Source organism: Apteryx mantelli, chromosome 1, assembly GCF_036417845.1.
Source record: "Apteryx mantelli isolate bAptMan1 chromosome 1, bAptMan1.hap1, whole genome shotgun sequence".
Lineage (NCBI taxonomy): Eukaryota > Metazoa > Chordata > Aves > Apterygiformes > Apterygidae > Apteryx > Apteryx mantelli.
This window is the reverse complement of record NC_089978.1, coordinates 100,468,334-100,487,026: the sequence shown is the minus strand read 5'-3', so window position 1 is coordinate 100,487,026 and position 18,693 is coordinate 100,468,334. Positions and strand designations below refer to the sequence as shown.

Here is an 18,693-nt window from a genome sequence, read left to right as displayed (position 1 = left end):
CGGCCCCGGAGAGGAGGAGGAGGAGGAGGAGGAGCGCGGGACGGCTGCGGGGAGGGGGGCGGAGAGCCCGTCCCCCGCCACCGTGAGAAATGTGGCTGAGCCGACACAGTGAGTAGCAGCCCCGGGGCGGCGGGGGCTTTCCCCCGCCGAGCCAGGAGGGAGGCGCGGTGCCGGGGCCGGCTGCGGTGCCCCCGGCAGAGCCTCCCCGGGCGGGCGGCAGCGTGCTCCGCGCGGCGGGAGCGGGGCGAAGGGCGGCCGGAGCCGAGCGGGGCGCCGCCGCCTACCGCACCCCGCTGGCGCCTGAGGCCTGGCCCCGCCGCTCAGCCTAAGCGGAGCAGGACCGCGGCTTTGTTAAAAGCTCAGTACCAGCTTGGACACTTGAGCGGACTGGAGCCTTTTTTTTTTTTTTTTTCTCCTTGCTTCATTTTTTTGCTTCTAAAAGTTGCGGTGTTTCCCAAGGTTGAGGATAACTCAAAGTTCTCAATAGTGCCAGTCTTCTTCCTTGCCCAGTTTCCCCCAGTTTTCAGTCAGCCTAGTTACGAGCCCCTGACCAACTCTCTAAAATTGATCAAGGCCAAGATTTTTAGGCTGGATGAATTTAAACTTGGGACTTCAATTGACTTTTTTTTTTTTTTTTTTTTTGCTGTGGAAGTCCAGTTGTGTGCAGGTGGGTGTGCATTAGCCAGGTGTGGCAGCAAGAGCATTTTTAAGTCACTTAAGCACCAAAGAATCTTGCGCTTCAATTTAATGCTTAAGTTGCTGCTGAGATGCAAGTGAGCACCGGAGGGAGAAAGGAAATCTGGGAGTAGCTGGAAGGTGGGACCCACCATGAGCTTTTCCCTCTACTTTGCTTTCTCGAGTGTCCTTCTGCAACACCCTCTGGGCTGCCCATACATTTCCATCCTCCTTGTCTGTCTGACTTTGTGACTACTGCCGAGTATCTCTGAGCTGGCAGCACCTCTCCACCTTTTTAAAGGCAAAATGGAGCAAGGAAGGTTCATGTCACCCATCAGAGCAGAGGATGCGCCTCTCTGGGGCATACAGTTCCCATATTGCTCATTTTTTTCTGAATGTAATACTGGACTGATGAGTCATAGCCCTGAAACTGGCAAAAGAACGTTCTTGCTCTTGCAAATGTAGACCTAACTTTGCAATTTATAATTACAGAAATCTTAAGCTCTTTAAACTGTTTTAAGGTTGTCTGAGCTTATGGTTTATCTGCTATTGTCTAGGTTTTTTGCGTGTTTATGTAAGTGCCCAGAAGAGGGCATGCATGTGCAGGATGTGTAACTTCAGGAAATCTAAAAGATCCAGGTGGACCCAGTGGATAGATTCAGTGCAGTCTCCTCACGGCTTCCAAATCTGTGAAGGCAAAACCAGAAGCTGGTGAACAATGAAAATGTTCTGCAACAGTTTTGTGAACTAACTACAAATTGTGCAGAAGAGCTAGTAAATGTATTCCTTAAACATTAAAAGGCGTGTTTTGGAAACATTCAAGAAGCTTGTGATTTAAGTAAAATACAGGCAGGTAATAACTGAAGTTAGACGTTTCATACTTTATCTTCTACGTAGGTAAAATACTGCGCTCTCCAATGTAGTTTGCACCAGAGTTTGTTCATAGTTCTGATAAAAACAATTCAAAATGGTTTTAAAGATAAAGCTGCCAAACCAACAACAGAATAAGCAACGCAAAATCTAATTAACGGGCTCATAGACCTTTACCAGCCCCTCCCCCCCCAATAAATAAAAGTGCTAGAATCTTTAAATAAACTTCTTATAGTTTCCACTTAATTCTTCCTCTGTTTTTTGTCTTTAAAAATTGTGACTTGTTCACCTTCACAAATTAAATATTTCATGTGTAAATCTGAATCTTAATATTCAAAGGAAGGGAGTAAATTTCATTCTACTTGGTGCACGCAGCTTCTTTCCTTCTTTGTGGTGTGTGAACTTTGTGTTTGTCAGTGTTCACATTCACTGTGTAACACAAATGTTGATGGGGTATTTTTCAATATTATTTTAATGTAGTTTTGTATTATTACTAGTAGTAGGGTGAGAGAGATTTCTCTTAGACTGAGATAATAATTAGGAAATTTGTTATATCTCTGAAGATTCATTATATTACCTTCCCAGTCTTAATCCCCTGATGAAAATAGAGTATGTTTCTCACAGTGTCTTCCTTACAGTCATATAAGTCCATGCATTCATGATTGCTAAATACAATGATACAGAATGTTTGGGGAGCTCAGATCAACATCTTAAAAGGGGTTTGTTTTTTTGAGGGGGATCCAGCAAATGGAAAACTGGGATTATTTACAAAAGAACCTCGAATGTTCATAATGATCTGTTCTCATCCTCACTGAAGTTCAAAGACTGGAGTGAAAGCTATTATGAGGAAGATTTAGGCTAGACAATAGAAAATATTTTGTAACAATAAGTTTGGCAAAATGAACATAATGTTTTTGGACATTGGTTATGTTAAACTTGATTTTCAGGACTATGAAACTCAAAATTCTTCTTTTTCACTTTCGGGGGCCATTAAGTTCAAGGACATGTTTCATTACAGAGCAGAGTTTTCCTGCATACTTTAGACTGCTGCCCATTTCTAAATGGCAGCATTTAAGTACTGATCAAAATATTCCTTTAGTAAATGAACTATACAGGCCTGTGTGTCCGTGAAGTATCTAATCACCTCAAACTGTCAGTATTTCAGACCTGCAGTGTGATAATTCATTGTTTAACATCATAAATTTGGGAATATATTTCTTCTACATCAGGAATGCACAACAGCATTTCTGATGATGAGGAAGAGGAGGTATCCAATATGGATTTTTTTCTTTTTTTTTTTTTTATTTAATGTCTTCCCAGACAGGAAAATTGTGAATCCTGTTTAATTTTTGCAGCCTGTAGATGTGCTGCTAATACAATCCATGGAAGCTGTGATATAATTGAGAGAAGGTGAAGCAATCACTCTAGTCATATTTGAATGCAGTCAGAGTTCAATGTGTGGATGGGATTACTTGGGCCCTCTTCAGTCATTTTTTCCCAGGGTGTCAAAAGGGTGAAGGGAGATCCCTATATGCTATGTTCAGTGTAGGGATTTTAAACAATTCCTGTGGTGTTTGCCTATTACACAAAATCAACGATAACTGCATACTACTTGAATAGTCACGTGTAGTATCTGGTACTTATTTTTCAGAGTCAGAATCCTGCTAGGATTAAGCTGAACTTCTTGTTTCTTTGGGGCTTTATGGTTGTGGTTCGAGGCGAGGATTGTGTGGGGTATTTCTGCTTGAAGGTCAAGTTTTAGAATTGAGAGGGGTTGTCAAAAGGGGAACACCACAAATGCTCTATTGCAGCATCTCCAAAGGCTGTGTTTACCCAGTGTATCAGAAATAAAATAACCAGTTTCTGTAGTAGTGCCAGAGAAAATACAAGATGTTGTGTGTTGCTATGAATACATCTTTATATCTCTGCATTTTTCTTTCTTTCTTATCAGGTTTTGTGAAATTATCAGGACTTCTGTTGACAGCATTGGCTTCTTGGTACTTGGGATGCTTTCTCAGTACTCTTATACCTGAAGAGGTGCTATCAGCATCTATCACTAATCTTCAAGATATTGGAAAGAAACCAGTGATAAGGGGTATGTAGTTGTATTTCTTTATTTTTTTTCCTAGTGTTACACGTAATGTTCTGTGTTTACATGTTAAATGGCAAACGGCTTCTTAGCTAACAAATGATGTGCTGTTCTCCTAAGAATTAAGTTGGCTGAATAAAGTTAATTAATTAGTGTAAGCCTGAACTATTTCTTAGGCACCATCTTTGAAGAAACATAATGTCAGCATATATTTGCCAGTACGCAGATACATTTAATTAAGTGACTAATAAGTTAAGAACACCTTATTTGTTTGCTTGTATATAAGCACAGATCTTCAAAGCTGCAGCTTCGATCCTATTATATATATATATTCTTTACGGTTATAGTAAATTGTTGAATCACTAATCAAACTTTGTGATGAAATCTTCATTGTTGCTTTTTCCCTGCTAATGTGACTGGATAGTTTCATGCATATATTTTTCTCATTCTATGACTATGTTATCATGTGAAAAAGACTTAAAATGAGAATGATGATAGCTATTAAGTTATTAAGCAAGGAAAAATTTTGTATTGGTAGGAATGCTTCATCCCTATAGCCCTTGTTTCCTGTTACATGAAATAATGCTAATAATAATTAGTATGTATTAGTATTACTACTAATAATTAGTATGATTTGACTCAAATCAAGAGTATATGGGACATTTTTTCCCTAGATAAGTTTTCTCTTGGTCCCAGCAGCAGTTTGAAAGTCAGTGATACCTTAAAGCCCAGGCAAATCTGCAATAGTGTTGGTATGATACTGGAAAACTGGCAGGTTTTGACTCTATAAAAATGTTTAAGCTTAGTGTGTTGACATTAAGTGGTTCTTTCTATGTAGAAATTGTTTATGTAGCATTCAAAAAAACGTTTTCTCCTTTTTCTTTTTCTATTGTTGTAGCCCCAGACCCAAAAAGGCAAAAGTGTGATCACTGGTCTCCCTGCTCACCTGGTAGTTATGCCTATCGAGTTCTTAGTGGTGGTGGCAAGGAAAAGCTGGCTAAAATTTGTTTTGAGGATAATCTGTAAGTGCCAGTCTAACTTCAAATCTAAGCAAGTGCTTTGTAGTATGAGGAAGGGTGCTTCATAGCTCCTACTGGGGGAAAAAGGTATTCTTCAGTAAAAGTATATGCAAAAAAAGGCTACCATTGATAGCCTTTGGTGTCTTCCCTTTTCAGTGCTACTAAACAGGCCCTAATTCCAAAGCCTCTTAGCAAGGAATGAGTTTTCCATGCTGTCTCCTGAATTACTGTCTCTTCATTTATGACTGAGGGTTTTTTTATGTTTTGTGAGAGCCTTTCTGCATCATATTTCATGGGTCTGTCTTCTTCCCAGCTTCCTCCATTCAAACAGCCTTTATGATGATGATTCAAACCAAGACAATCCATCGCCATTGGAACTCTGGCATAAAATAAAGGCTCAAAAGAAATGGTGGTATAAGGGCTGAAGATAATCTAGAGGTAGTGGGTTTGAATGTATACTTACAAATACGCTTTTAAAAGCCCTCTTAATTTTTTTCCCTCTCTGCTCCTTGTGTGTGCTCCATTTGAAATAGCTCGTTGTCACAGAGATGACTACAACAAGGCTGTTTCCAGTGGAGGATGTTTTTTCCTCTCACCAGCACTCTAGTTTCTGTGCAGTTTACCTGCCATTGTTCTTTCTCCAAACCGTTTGATTGGCTTTCTTTTATTAGCTTTGACTGACTCATAACTTTTTTTATTGCTGAGTAGTTGTAATATGAATGCTTGGAAGACATGCCCTCTGAGTCCTTTAGCCTTAGACTGAAAGACTCTTAAACTGTTAATGTTTTACTGACGATAAACTTCAGAATAAATCTGACAATGTCTATCTCATTTTTTAATAACTAAGTCTCAAGTTATTTACTTTGTTCCTCCACAAAAACTGTATTAGATTGTTAGTTTCAAATGTAGTTAGTTTAATTGTCATGGTTTGGGATAGCCAGCTTGAAAAGCTGTAAAAAGCTCTGATTGTTGAATGGCAACACCTTCTGTAAGTCATATTCCTTCATGGTTCTCAAACTGAATGGGTAGAATGACTTCAAAATCTTGAAACAATCTTTGTGTAGATACAGTCCACATAAAATACTTCTTCAGAACCACATTTTCTTTTGGTGGTCTCTATTTTGTCTTTCTGGCTGCATTTGTACAAAGTACCTTCCTGAGCTGACTTATTTTGCGAGACTCATGCCCTCCGAAGGAAGCTGTTTGACAGGTATAATGTGCAAAAATTTTAAGCTATAGCTCTTGTTTGTTACAGGCTCTTTGATTAAATAACTGAAAAAAACATGAACACCAGGAAGTGACTTAGCATAGGTAAATACGACTTTGGATGAGACCTTCTGGAGAGTTGAGTCCTACTGAGACTGTATTTCTTTCAATTTCAGGCTCATAAGTGAAGCAAAGGGTAATGTTGGAAGAGGTATAAACATTGCCATTGTGAATTGTAAGTAAGAGAATAAATGTTAGAGATACATTTGTACAGGAATAACTTTTAAAAGGTTTGTTTTTTTACTAGCTAGTGTGGATGAAAAGGAAATAGTTACAAACAGATTCATGTTAAGTATAACTTAGTATTTGAAAGAAAAAGTCTTGTGAACAAGCAAAACAAACTTGTTCATAAGCAGTATAAGAAAGTAGATAACATGTACGTAGAAGTGGTGTGTGTTTATGTGGATGTGTGGTTTATTTTATTAGACGAAAGTATAATTACTTTTTATGTAACATGGGAAAAATACCGTGGCCTGAAGCAGTAAGACTCAATTTTCAGGTTCAGCCCTTGGTAAAAAATACCTACTGCTCCACTGATAGGCCCCTTTAAATAGTCTCAAGCTTAACCCAATTTCCTGTTTATGGTTATGACCTAATATAGTACATGCACATATAAAAACATGGAAGCTCACAATAATCTTAATTCATTCTTTAAAACAAAAAGTAATGAAAATGTTTTAATCACATTTGATGCCTCAGATCCGCTGGGTCTGCTGGGAGGCAAGTGACTTCATTTAGTTGAAAGAAGTATGTATTTATTACCAATGTGATTTTATTTGACAGCTTTCAGGTCTGTCCTATAACGATGAAAGGAACTGATTTATGAAGAATTTTCCGTTATTCCAGATTCCTTCCCATTTCAAAATTCAAACAAATAAAGCTCAAAAGCAGAATAATACTAAATATTGGAGATGCCTAGCTTTAGCTGAAAACACTGTGTATGCTAATTAAATTTAATCATTTTTGCCTTATATTTACAAACTTTTTTTTAATTACAGATAAAACAGGAGAAGTTGTAGCGACAAAATTTTTTGACATGTGGGATGGAGGTAGGAGAAAAAAGCATGATGGAGCATTTGTTAACATTTCAGTGTTCAGAAAGGACTTATTTTTAAATTATTATCCTGCTCTTTCGAATGACTATGATTGTCTTATTGAAGTGGATCCACTAGAAGCAAACAAGTATTGTCTTTATTAAAAGATGCTGTAGCCAGGTCTGATGACAAACTTTGTCTGAAAAGCCACGTATCTCCTGTTGCTTGAGCTAGTTAACATTTATTGTAATTAATTGTCACCTGTTTTCTCCATTATTTCAGTCTGGTTAGGCTACCATGTCTCCAGATATCAAACCCAGATACTTTTTTCAGCCAGTTCCTTTTTCTGATAGATTTTGCACTATTTTAGTTCTAAAGTCATTGGAGGCAGTATGCTCGTCTGTCTCTTAACATCCTTCAGTCTGTCTAGGAAGAAGATCTACTTTAAGAATACCTTTTAACATATTTTCCGTACTTTGAACAATAGTAGTTTTATTACTCATTAGTAAGGAAAACCGGAATGTTGTGAGGTACTGAAAGCTGATTCTTTGACCACTTAGGAATGCTCATGACCTTACGTGCATGAATAAACCTATTAATCACATTGGGACTAATCATGTGGGTAAAGATTTATATACAGTACTTAGACTGTAAGTTCTCTAGGGCTTGCATTCTATTTTTTTGTATGGTCAGTAAAAGTGTCTTGTGTATGTCTGGCAATTGCAAAAGCAATAAATAGCTTAGTGCTGCAGATAGACTGCCCTCAAAAAATGGGCATGCAGTCTGGTGTATTAGTCAGCTTAGTTAGCGGGAAACTCAAAAAAATAAAGGCACAGAATAGCAAGGACTTCTCCTGGGCTATTCCATGCTTTGCTTGTATGTATAATACCATATGAGGTAAGCTTAAACTATACTTACAGTCTTGAGTCTAAATTATTTTTTCTTTTTTGAAATTCAGAATAAATACTTTTGTTTACTACTGAGAACTGCAGATCAACCTGTGCTCTCATAGCCTTCAGTGAGAGCCAGCAGCTTTCAGGATTAGGCCCTCTGCCTGTGAGCAGAAGTATTGCCTAACTACATTTCATTTTGAACAGACAAGGCCAAAAATTGGGAACAAGTTGAACTTAAGAGAAAGTAGGTGGCATGTGATATGTGTGTATGTTGGGGAGACATGAATAATCAGTTGTTTATTGTTTCAACAGATCACTCTGCAGATATGGTGGCTTTCATTGCAAATGCACCACAAGGGTCCTTGCTCTTCATGGTGACCCATGATGATGGAAGCACCCGGTAAACAAGTCATTCATGATAGGCTGAGGAATAGAGCAATGAATAGTTTGAAAATCACAATTGCAAAATACTGTAAAGCAACAAATTGTTTTGTTCTGTAGGGTTGTTCTCTCATTTCCTCTCCCAGAGGTTTTGAATCCAGATCCATTCAATGCTTGTCCATATCATATATGATGAAGCTTTCAAAGATGAACAGATGGTGTTATATTTGTTTAAAAGCCATCTGTTTGTCCTCCTGAGGGCTGTGATATTACCTCTGGGTCGCAACTTTCTACTGAGATGGGGTACACAGCTGCAAGTATAACATGTCTAGTTTGCATTCCTTCACACATCTTAACCTGATTCTTTAAGTGCTTTCAGATCTTAGGGTTTTTTTAGTTTGAATTCCTGATAAGGTAATTCGTGATCTTGGTAAGGATTCATGATTATACAGGGAAAGTCTTAATACATTTGATTGATAAGTAAGGATTATAGCATGAAATTTTTAAAAAGAGATGAAATGTCAAATAGTACTTGAGATGCCTTTTTGTTTCTACTACACTGTTGCAAACAGGTTCTATTAACATCAGGAATTTACAGAGGAGGAAAAAAAGAAGGATTTTGCTCTGTGAATTTCATGGTGTGCTACTAAGCTCTCAAGAGAGAGGAGGTTTTAGACTTCTCGTTGTTTCTGCTGACCTACTATGTAAACCATGAATCAACTGTCTTCTTTTTCAGCTTGTCTCGTGTCCTGCATTTTTAACACTTTTTTTGTGCTAAATTTTCCTAGGTTGAAGAATGATGCCAAAAAAGTAGTAGAAGAGCTGGGAAGTAAAGAAATACAGAATATCAAGTTTAGGTCAAGCTGGGCCTTTGTAGCTGCCAAAGGCTTCAAGCTGCCAGATAATATCCAAAAAGAAAAGGTCAGGTTCATTATATTTTCACTTTGTATTTGTCTGTATTTTAGGTATGGCTTTCTGGTACAGATTTAGTAGTGGAGCTAAAAGAACTGTAGTCTGTTTAGTAAGTCCCAGTTATACAAAGCAAGTTCTCTAATGTGTTCTCATTCTTTGGTTTGGATCTGGGCCGTGTACAATATGACTTTTACCACACCAGTGCTAAATCATTTTGTGACTGCTTTTACTTTCTACAACATACTTACAGAAGTGATCAGTGATTCTAGAGAGTCTCAGTTTTGAAATGTCCAGCCTAACCTGCTGTACAGAGGCTTACATTTTCTTCCGGAAGGACAGTTCCACGGGCTTATAAAAATTCAAGGCTGCTTTGTCTGAAAATTGGGCTGTCTCATATTGACTATGCAAGCAAAGCAATCCCTGCATCACAAAGCTGTTCTGCATAACTTGCCCTCAAGCTTCAGGAGTATTAAAGATGCCATTTCTATATCATATTTCTGTTTTCATCTGTGACTTTATCTGCTTGCTGTAAGTCCACTACTGCTCTTTCTGCATGACAGGGAGACAAACAGAAATGAAAAGATCCAACTCAGAATTCTGTTCTCTTTATGATACTGAGTCTCTTCAAAGGCATGTGAAATTTCCATAGTTAATTTACCCTAGAATATTGTTGCAATCTTCTTAGCATTACAGAGCTTCTGCAGGAAAAAAGTATTCCATTTAGTGTATATTATGACTTCTATCTGGGAAATAAATACAGCATTGTATGTAAGAGAGAAACTGGTGGAATTTTCACCCATTATGACAAGCAAGATGTCCAACATAACTCTCAGCTTCCTAGTCTTACTCCATTTTCCCTGTTCTCTTATACGAGGTGTGACAAACTAGTTTGTAAAAGGTAAACTAAATTTCTTTTTTTCTCCTTTTTTTTTTAATAGATAAACCATTCTGACAAGAACAACAGGTATGGTGGCTGGCCAGCTGAAATCCAGATAGAAGGCTGTATCCCAAGAAACCTGATCTGAACAAATGAATACCTTACTAATAAAGACACTTCTATATTTTTATACATATGACTCTAGTAGGTTGCTTCCTGACACCTACAAGCACCTGAACAATAATTGTAAAATAAGTCATATGTACAGTTTTTAAGCATTCTTTCTTCACAGGTTTCACTCTGATCTAAGAACAAATAGATATTTTGATGACAAGTGGAAATAAAATACTCTGGTTTGGAATTACAGTGTTCAGGAGATCAGTCATAAAACACCAAGTTTATTGAAAGTGATTATACATGGTCATTAGTAATTCTAGTTTTTGTTGCCTGTTTGTTTTTACTGTGTGTTTTGTTCTGGTTGTCTTTAAAGACTAATATGAAAACAGCATTTAATCTAAATTGTAATATAAAATCACTCGGAATAAATTATTTTGATGTTAGTGTATTAGTAACTCTGTATCTGTTCAGAAGAAGTATGGAAATTGCTGTTATTTTAGTTGACCTGTTGTTTTTGGTGGTGTAACAACATGGAATAACAACATTAACATCCAAAGGGCAAGTTATTTGAATTATTTTATCAAATTTATGCTGAAAATCTACATCATTCTTTTTGACTATTTTCTCTTCCTGTAAGTTTAAAAAAAGATATGACTTCATGCAAGATTAAGTGTTATCCATGCTAGCTGTAGAATCAAACGCATGTTGGAAGGAAACTGTAGAGGTCATTTGTTCAATTTCCCTTTTACTGAAGCAGATCAAATACGCACAAAACTTTCTTAACTGACATTTGTGTGTTTTTGGTGTTTGCCATTTGTTATTCAGAAGCCTCCCATAAAGCACATTCCACAGCTTCTTTAAGTTGCTTCCTTTAGCATTTCACTGTTATTCTAGCTATTCCCCAAATATACAGAATTTACCTAAATAACCTGTTGTAGACTAAACCAATTACAAGGAGAATAGCTGATCACCAGTCTCTTTATGCTAGTCTATCGTGCATTTGAAGACCATCCTCATCAGCTCTCTCATTCCTAGACTGAACCTACCTGGTCTATTTTAATCTTTATGTTTTTCTCAACATTAAAACTTTCATTTAACATGCATTAACAACTTTCTTAATGTGCTGTGCTTCAAAGGGGTCACAGCACTCTGTGCAGCTATTTACTGGTGTCCTCCACTCTAGACTTGGGGCAGAAAAAAATCAGAAGCGATGACCTGAGAGCGTGCCAACAGCCAGAGCCTCATTCTGCTCTTGCTCTCTCTGTTGCCCTGTTGAAGGTCACAGAGTCACAGAATCGCTGAGGTTGGAAGGGACCTCTGGAGATCATCTAGTCCAACCCCCCTGCTCAAGCAGGGTCACCTAGAGCACATTGCACAGGATCGCGTCCAGGTGGGTTTTGAATATCTCCAGAGAAGGAGACTCCACAACCTCTCTGGGCAACCTGTTCCAGTGCTCTGACACCCTCACAGTGAAGAAGTTTTTCCTCATGTTCAGATGGAATTGTCTGTGTTTCAGTTTGTGCCCGTTGCCTCGCGTCCTGTCACTGGGCACCACTGAAAAGAGTCTGGCTCCATCCTCTCGACACCCTCCCTTCAGATACTTGTACACACTGATAAGATCTCCTCTCAGCCTTCTCTTCTCCAAGCTAAACAGGCCCAGCTCTCTCAGCCTTTCCTCATAAGAGAGATGCTCCAGTCCCCTAATCATCTTTGAAGCCCTTCGCTGGACTTGCTCCAGTAGTGCCACATCCCTCTTGTACTGGGGAGCCCAGAACTGGACGCAGTACTTCAGATGTGGCCTCACCAGGGCTGAGGAGAGGGGGAGAATCACCTCCCTCGACCTGCTGGCAGCACTCTTCCTGATGCACCCCAGGATACCATTGGCCTTCTTGGCCACAAGGGCACATTGCTGCCTCATGCTTAACTTGGTGTCCACCAGCACTCCCAGGTCCTTCTCCGCAGAGCTGCTTTCCAGCAGGTCAACCCCCAACCTGTACTGGTGCCTGGGGTTATTCCTCCCTAGGTGCAGGACCCTGCACTTGCCTTTGTTGAACTTCATGAGGTTCCTCTCTGCCCACCTCTCCAGCCTGTCCAGGTCTCTCTGAATGGCAGCACAGCCCTCTGGGGTATCAGCCACTCCTCCCAGTTTTGTATCATCAGCAAACTTGCTGAGGGTGCACTCTGTGCCTTCATCCAGGTCATTGATGAAGAAGTTGAACAAGACTGGACCCAGTCCTGACCCCTGGGGGACACTGCTAGCTACAGGCCTCCAACTAGACTGTGCCACTGATCACAACCCTCTGAGCTCTGCCATTCAGCCAGTTCTCAATCCACCTCACTGTCCACTCATCTAGCCCACACTTCCTGAGCTTGTCTATGAGGATGTCATGGGAGACAGTGTCAAAAGCCCTGCTGAAGTCAAGGTAGACAACATCCACTGCTGTCCCCTCATCTACCCAGCCAGTCATTCCATCATAGAAGGCTATCAGATTGGTTAGGCATGATTTCCCCTTGGTGAAGCCATGCTGACTACTCCTGATCCCCTTCTTTTCCTCCACATGCTTGGAGATGGCTTCCAGGATGAGCTGCTCCATCCCTTTGCAGTGCTCCATTTCTCTACCCTTGTCCCAGTTGCCACCATCTGCCTGTAGGCACTGCTGTTCCCAGCAGCTTTCTGGTAATGTCTCCCCTAGTCCCTAAAGCTCCATTTTCTGCTACCAGTTGGAGAACTGGTTCATAGCCCAGGGACGCTGCCAACGAAAGCAATTAAATTAGTATGACACAACTTGACCCTGGCAGACTCACAGTAGCTGCCCCTTATCACCTTGCTACTGATTAGGTGGTTACAAACTGAGTATTGAAATACCTGTTTCCATATTTTTCCAGATCCATATCATGCTTCTGTTGTTCTTTTGCTTATTCAGCTTATGAGTTTTGTAAGTCAGGGGCTCCGTTTTTGTGTTTTACACATTTAATAGTAAATGCATACAAACTGTTGTAACACATGCTGCATTTGTCCTCATTCTTGAAACTTAGTGATTTGGAAGGGAGACCCAATGTTTGCTAGCAATCGCACACTGCTTAGCGGTTAAGAAAACTTCTCTGCATGTGCTGCTGTTTCTTAAACAGTCCCATGTGTTTTGTCAAGAGGAGAGTTGATCATAACAGCTTCTATCTTTCATGTGAGCCTGTGTTTGGACACAGTTTTCTGGAGCACTGAAGATACTTGAGTGCTTACTCCTTGGGAGGTTTGAATAAGTATGTTCCAGCTGCTTTTATATGCTTCTTAGGGATGTTACAGCCTGGCAGCTAAATCAAATCTCTACTGTGCTTCTGATAAAGGAGTCTAGCCAATTGTATTTTAGCATTTCTCTCTGCCAGAGCAATACCAAGACATACGGCTTGTGTATATTCATTTTCTTGAAGTATACATCTTCATATGCCCAACAATTTATTCAGGAAATGCTTGTGTTACTGTCTGAATGTTTATTCCTTTACACTGTAATCACTTCTGCATTACATGCCTGAATTATAAAAATAGCATAATTACAGTAATAATGGTAGGCACTCCTTAGCATGCCAGGCTCTGAGATAGTCCTGGAGCTCAGTGCACTTTGACGGTTATTGCCTTCTACTGTAGTCTAAATCTTACGTCAATTACAACGAATTTTACATCAGTTTCTATTCAGCAGTTAACACAAAGTGTACTACTACATTACCCTTTTGTGGTAAAAAGCAAAATACAAAGTATACCCTTAGCTCTGGCATCACCGAGCCTCAGCAGAATCTTAGCTTACTGCTCCTTTGATGGCATATAACCCTTGTCACCACGAAGAATCCCCCTTAAGGAAGTGATAAGGGTGTTATACTGTTGTCCAAACAACTTTTCTTCATATGAAGGCTCTGGGTATTTGGTTCTGCCTATAAATCCAGTGGATAACTATTCTGATGTAGCCAAGAGCAGTGACAATAATTACAAGAGTAATCCTTTGCGTTATTAGCATTCTCACAGCCATATTCAGATCACACAGATATTGCTTGTTTTGGTTCTGTGTGGAACATCTGTGTCAAGACGTAGTTTGTCCAGGTTGTATTACTATCAGTTTCTATTAACTGGCAATCTTTTAATTTCTTAGCTATTCAGGTGGAAGCATCTGCTGTGTACATTACTTATCATTGATTTATAAAGTGAGCATCATCTCAGGCCACTTGTGCCTTGCCTAATCATTCCAAAAGAAGATTTTGATGCCATTATTACCCAACAGCAGGGGGTTGGTTGTTAGTGTGTCACAATAAAGCAACTTCCCAGTACTCCATTCTTTACAAATGGGCAACAGTAAAAAGTGCATGCTATTGTCCAAGTCACAGATCTGACTACATGAGAATCCCTGAGAAATGTTCTTTAGCTCCACTGTGTATGCATTCTCAGAAATGCAGCTGAGTGGGCTAGACTGTGTGTGTTAATAATATGCAGTGTTGAGCAGCAATCATCAGCTTTGTTTTCCATTGCTAGTGCCACAGTGTTTAAATATGGGAGGCAGAGGAAAAGCAAGTACTTTGATACCTCTCTGATCTCAAGAAGTCACAAAAAAGTGATCTCTTGAGTAAAAGGGTGCCACTTTTCCAAACATTTTCTGAGTAGAAACAATCTTGCAGAGAGCTGGTTTGAAAATGGAATTTCAATTTTGCACACAATTGGAGCACTTTTAAAAGAACTGCTTTCTAAACTGGAATAAAAAGCATTTTTATGAAGCTGTAATTTTGAAAAATTAATCTGGGAAATGTTTCTGGATTTAAAAAAATCAAAAGAATAGGAAATTAAATATTTAGACTTCTTTTAGGGTGAGGCCATAGGGTGTAGGATCTCTTATGCAGATGTCCTTACGGGCTCTGTCATAAGCTCTAGACCACAACCAAGCTTCAGCCACAGAGGTTAGTGCTGTAAATGGCACATAATGCTGTCTGTGTCACATAACGCTGTCAGCCACAAAAGCGGCAGGTGGGAAGCAATTTGCTGTGCTATCCTTGGTCAGGTAAATGCTGTAGTCATCATTGCACTTCACAAAATTCTTCTAGAACAGAATGAAGTATCACCAACAAAAAATGAGACTAAAACCTTTGGGGGTGTGTGATCTTTTTTCTAAATCACAATACACAGATCCAATGGGAAAACATGAGCTTTAGGCAGCAGCATTACTCAGGGCTTGTTTTTCTATGCCACAGCAGGTGGCAGCAGTGTCTTTCCAGATCCTGATATATCTCGTCTGTAGAAGTACCAAGAGCTCTTGATGAGTGCTTACTAAAATCAACAGATATCTGCTCTGGTCATAGTGCAATTTCACCTACAGCTGGGCAGCGAGCTAGAAGCTTTGCTTGTAACTTGCTAGATCTTGGTTTCCTGCACTTTGCCAGTAGCAGGCTTCCATTTCCTTTTAATTGTCTCTACAAGGGTATGAGGATGACTGATTAACTTTTAAGAGAGGTTGGAAATGTATGTTTTTCATAACAAGTTTTTTCTATTCCTTTTATAACTTTGGCATGTGGTGTATGTTTAAGAAGTGTGCATTGTTTTTAAGCAGCCTAACTTTTGGGACATGTTTAGGTTTCCTTTTGAGATGCAGTCCCTTGTGTCATATACCTACTGCAGCTGGAGGTATAATTGTAGTATATGGCTTTAATGTAGCTGGCTCAGGTGCCAGCTTCAGTAAAGCTGCAGTAGCAGAGGCCTCCATACAGCCTGCGACAATCTTCCTGGGACCTGAACAGCAACCTCAGCACGTAGCTTAGCACTGAAGTCCATGGTTTTGTTGGGCTTGCCAGAGTAATGTTTGTCTGAAGATCAAGGGTGTCTATACCCCTAATTCTAATGTGTGTAAACTGTTAGAATCAGCACTCTGTGTATCACTGATGAGCGTTGGACTTGGTAAATGTCAAGGCTTGAAGTCTCAATAGGTCACCTTGTTCACTAGAAAAAAAAATAGCCCATGGTACTGCTTTTGCTGAATTCAGCAAAAAAAAAAATAAAAAAGGATGGTTTAGATATTTAGGAAGACTTGTGCTGGAGTACTGTTATGAATGTGAGTTTAGCTGCTCATCATAGAAATGCTAGTTGGATTGGAGCTCTGGAACTCCAGTGTTGTGCTCAGAGCAGGACTGTCACCACCACTAGGTCCAGTCAGCTGTGGCTTTGTCTTCTGAGTGTCAAAATCCTCCAAGGATGGAGAAAGTGCAAGTTCCTGGGGTGAGCTGTTCCAGTACAGCGCTAACCTCTTGGTGAGGAATTATTTCCTAATGTCCAACCTGAACCTCCCAAACTACATTTTGTGGCTGTTATCTCTTATTATACTGTGTGGCACTACTGAGAAAAGTTTGACTCCAAAACCTTTGTCACCGCCACTCAAGTAGTGGTAGGCAGTTACCAGATCACCCCCTTAACCTCCTCTTCACTAGACAAAAAAAACCAGCTCCCTCAGCTTCTCCTTGCAGGTCCTGTACTCTGGACCCCTGGCAAGCCTTAGCCCCCTTCCCTGGACCCTCTCCAATTATTACTGAACTGTTAGGGGTTGGGAGGCATCACACTGCTTTATGCTATACTAGATTCATGCTCAAATATCTCTACAAATATCTGCCTGTTGTTCAGTGTTCCTCACAAGAAGGGTTCAAATAGGTCCCTCATATCCCCAGACCATTTAGAGAGACATTTTAGACAGAAGCAGTTAGAAAAAATAACTATCATTTCCACTTCTCCCTCCAGTGGAAATGTGACACAATCAATCCAATAATGAATGGAGTACCTGGACAGAGGCTCTTTTTTATCTCTCCGTTTAAGAGAATGAAAAGTGTTTCAGGGTCGTGACATGCCCCTTAAAACTTCCTGATGGATCCCTTGCAGTCCAGTTTGATGGCAGCAGTAGGAAATATTGATCAAGTAATAGGTAAAACTATTAATACTTTCAGTGCCTCAGTGGTCAATAACTGTTACTTTGACTTCTTTGTGTAATGTCATCTGTCTCAAAGTAGGAAGTTTCCACAATTTTTAAAAGAAAAGTATAAGAAAGGAAAAGTTCTTCAGCAGTGAAAGAATACACTCTGTTGCTCTTTCATAGCCTGTGCTTAAAGCAAAACTCCCAGTGACTTCAATCCACTCAGAAGAGCAAAGAGTAGCTGGTGCTTTTACTTATACATAATGCCTGGTAAGAAGTAATATGTGAGCTTCATATCTCTAAATCTCTTCTTAGCAGCAAGTGGAATGCTGAAAGATGACTAGAATTCAAGGGATTAAGATGGGTGTTTTTAATAATGTTTGAGTGACAGCAATTCCTCCTGTCCTGGGAGTGTGAAGTTTTGATTTCACTTCTCTGCTTTGATACAAGACTACAAGACTACAGGGAAGGGGGGGGCATAGCTCAGGCGGCTGGATTTTTTCCTGGGCGAGATTTTCAGCAGCATAGGAAATGTAGATTCTCCCCCTCAAATTCAAGGGTTACATTAGCATCTCTAACATGATTTTCTCCCTGTTCCAAAAAAAGAGCATAGTAACGGATGCTTTAGGCTGGCCCTGTCTCCAGTGGAGGTCTCATTAAAAATAAAAAACGTTTTTAATAGTTATGTTTCAGCCAAAAGCGATATGCATTTCAACCACATACTTCTGACAGAAATCTTCTGCAGGTGTGCTTTTTATAGTTGTTCTCTATCTCTTGGGCATTCCCTACCCGTGAGTTCTCAGGGATGAGCCTGAACTTTTATCTTCTCCCCAAGGCCAGGAGGACTATAACAAGTTGTATTTGGAAAAGAGGAATAAGGCCTTTAAGCAAGATTTTCCAAAGGATTATATGTGCTTTGAAGTCACATTAGGCTATAAATCTGAATTTTGCTCCTATCCTGGCTCATATTGAATATTATATGATATATATTATCTTGGCTCATCGTTGAATATCTGGTCATACATGACCAGACTTTTTTGCCTATAAAGACTAAAAGGGGCAGAATTAGACCCTGAATAGCCATTTCTGGACTTTGCAGCCAGAACAGAAAACTCCATGTACAGCTAGTTTCTGATTTTGCTTCTGATAGGCTACAGGATAGAACTGGAGTCCAGGAGCTAAGCTCTGCTTGCTGTGAAACACATGTCCATCACAGTGATAAATGAACTTGTCTTCTTGGAAACACAGTTTCCCTTTGCTATCTTTGGTTGACAAGTGTGGTTTAGTACTTGGTATTGATCAGGACCTTCAACACATTCCCTGTCCGAAGTTTCATAGGAGCTAAGGCACTAGACCTGCCCATTCTGTCATCTGAAGATGACGAAAACTGAATGTTGCAACAAGTTCATTGCAGTGATTTACTACAATGTGTGAGTAAGGTGTAGGGCATGCACACCAGATTTTCCTTCTTGAGTTAAAGATTTGCTTTACTCATTTTAAACTTAGCTGTTCTCTCTGGATGTTTTTTCCCAGCAGACAACCTTGACTCAGGAAGATAAACATGAATTGGAAAGGGAAGAACAATCTGTTTAAGGCCCTTCTCTTGAGTAGTGGCACAGAAGCTGGGTGGAGCCAGT

At 39.8% G+C, this 18,693-nt stretch overlaps 1 protein-coding gene across 1 annotated transcript; it reads left to right on the top strand.

Annotated features, from left to right (window-relative positions):
- Positions 1-10,581, top strand: FAM3B (FAM3 metabolism regulating signaling molecule B). The gene is made up of 8 exons (XM_067298537.1): positions 1-108; positions 3,497-3,640; positions 4,533-4,656; positions 6,036-6,094; positions 6,918-6,968; positions 8,159-8,246; positions 9,016-9,148; positions 10,078-10,581. The coding sequence occupies exons 1-8, from the start codon at positions 90-92 to the stop codon at positions 10,162-10,164; spliced, it is 705 nt and encodes a 234-aa protein (XP_067154638.1). The 5' UTR covers positions 1-89; the 3' UTR covers positions 10,165-10,581.
- The last annotated feature ends 8,112 nt before the right edge of the window (positions 10,582-18,693 follow it).

Coding starts and splice junctions, on each gene's coding strand:
- FAM3B (XM_067298537.1), top strand. Junction 6,095..6,917: donor AAACATTGCCATTGTGAATT/GTAAGTAAGAGA, acceptor TTTTAATTACAG/ATAAAACAGGAGAAGTTGTA. Junction 9,149..10,077: donor ATAATATCCAAAAAGAAAAG/GTCAGGTTCATT, acceptor TTTTTTTAATAG/ATAAACCATTCTGACAAGAA.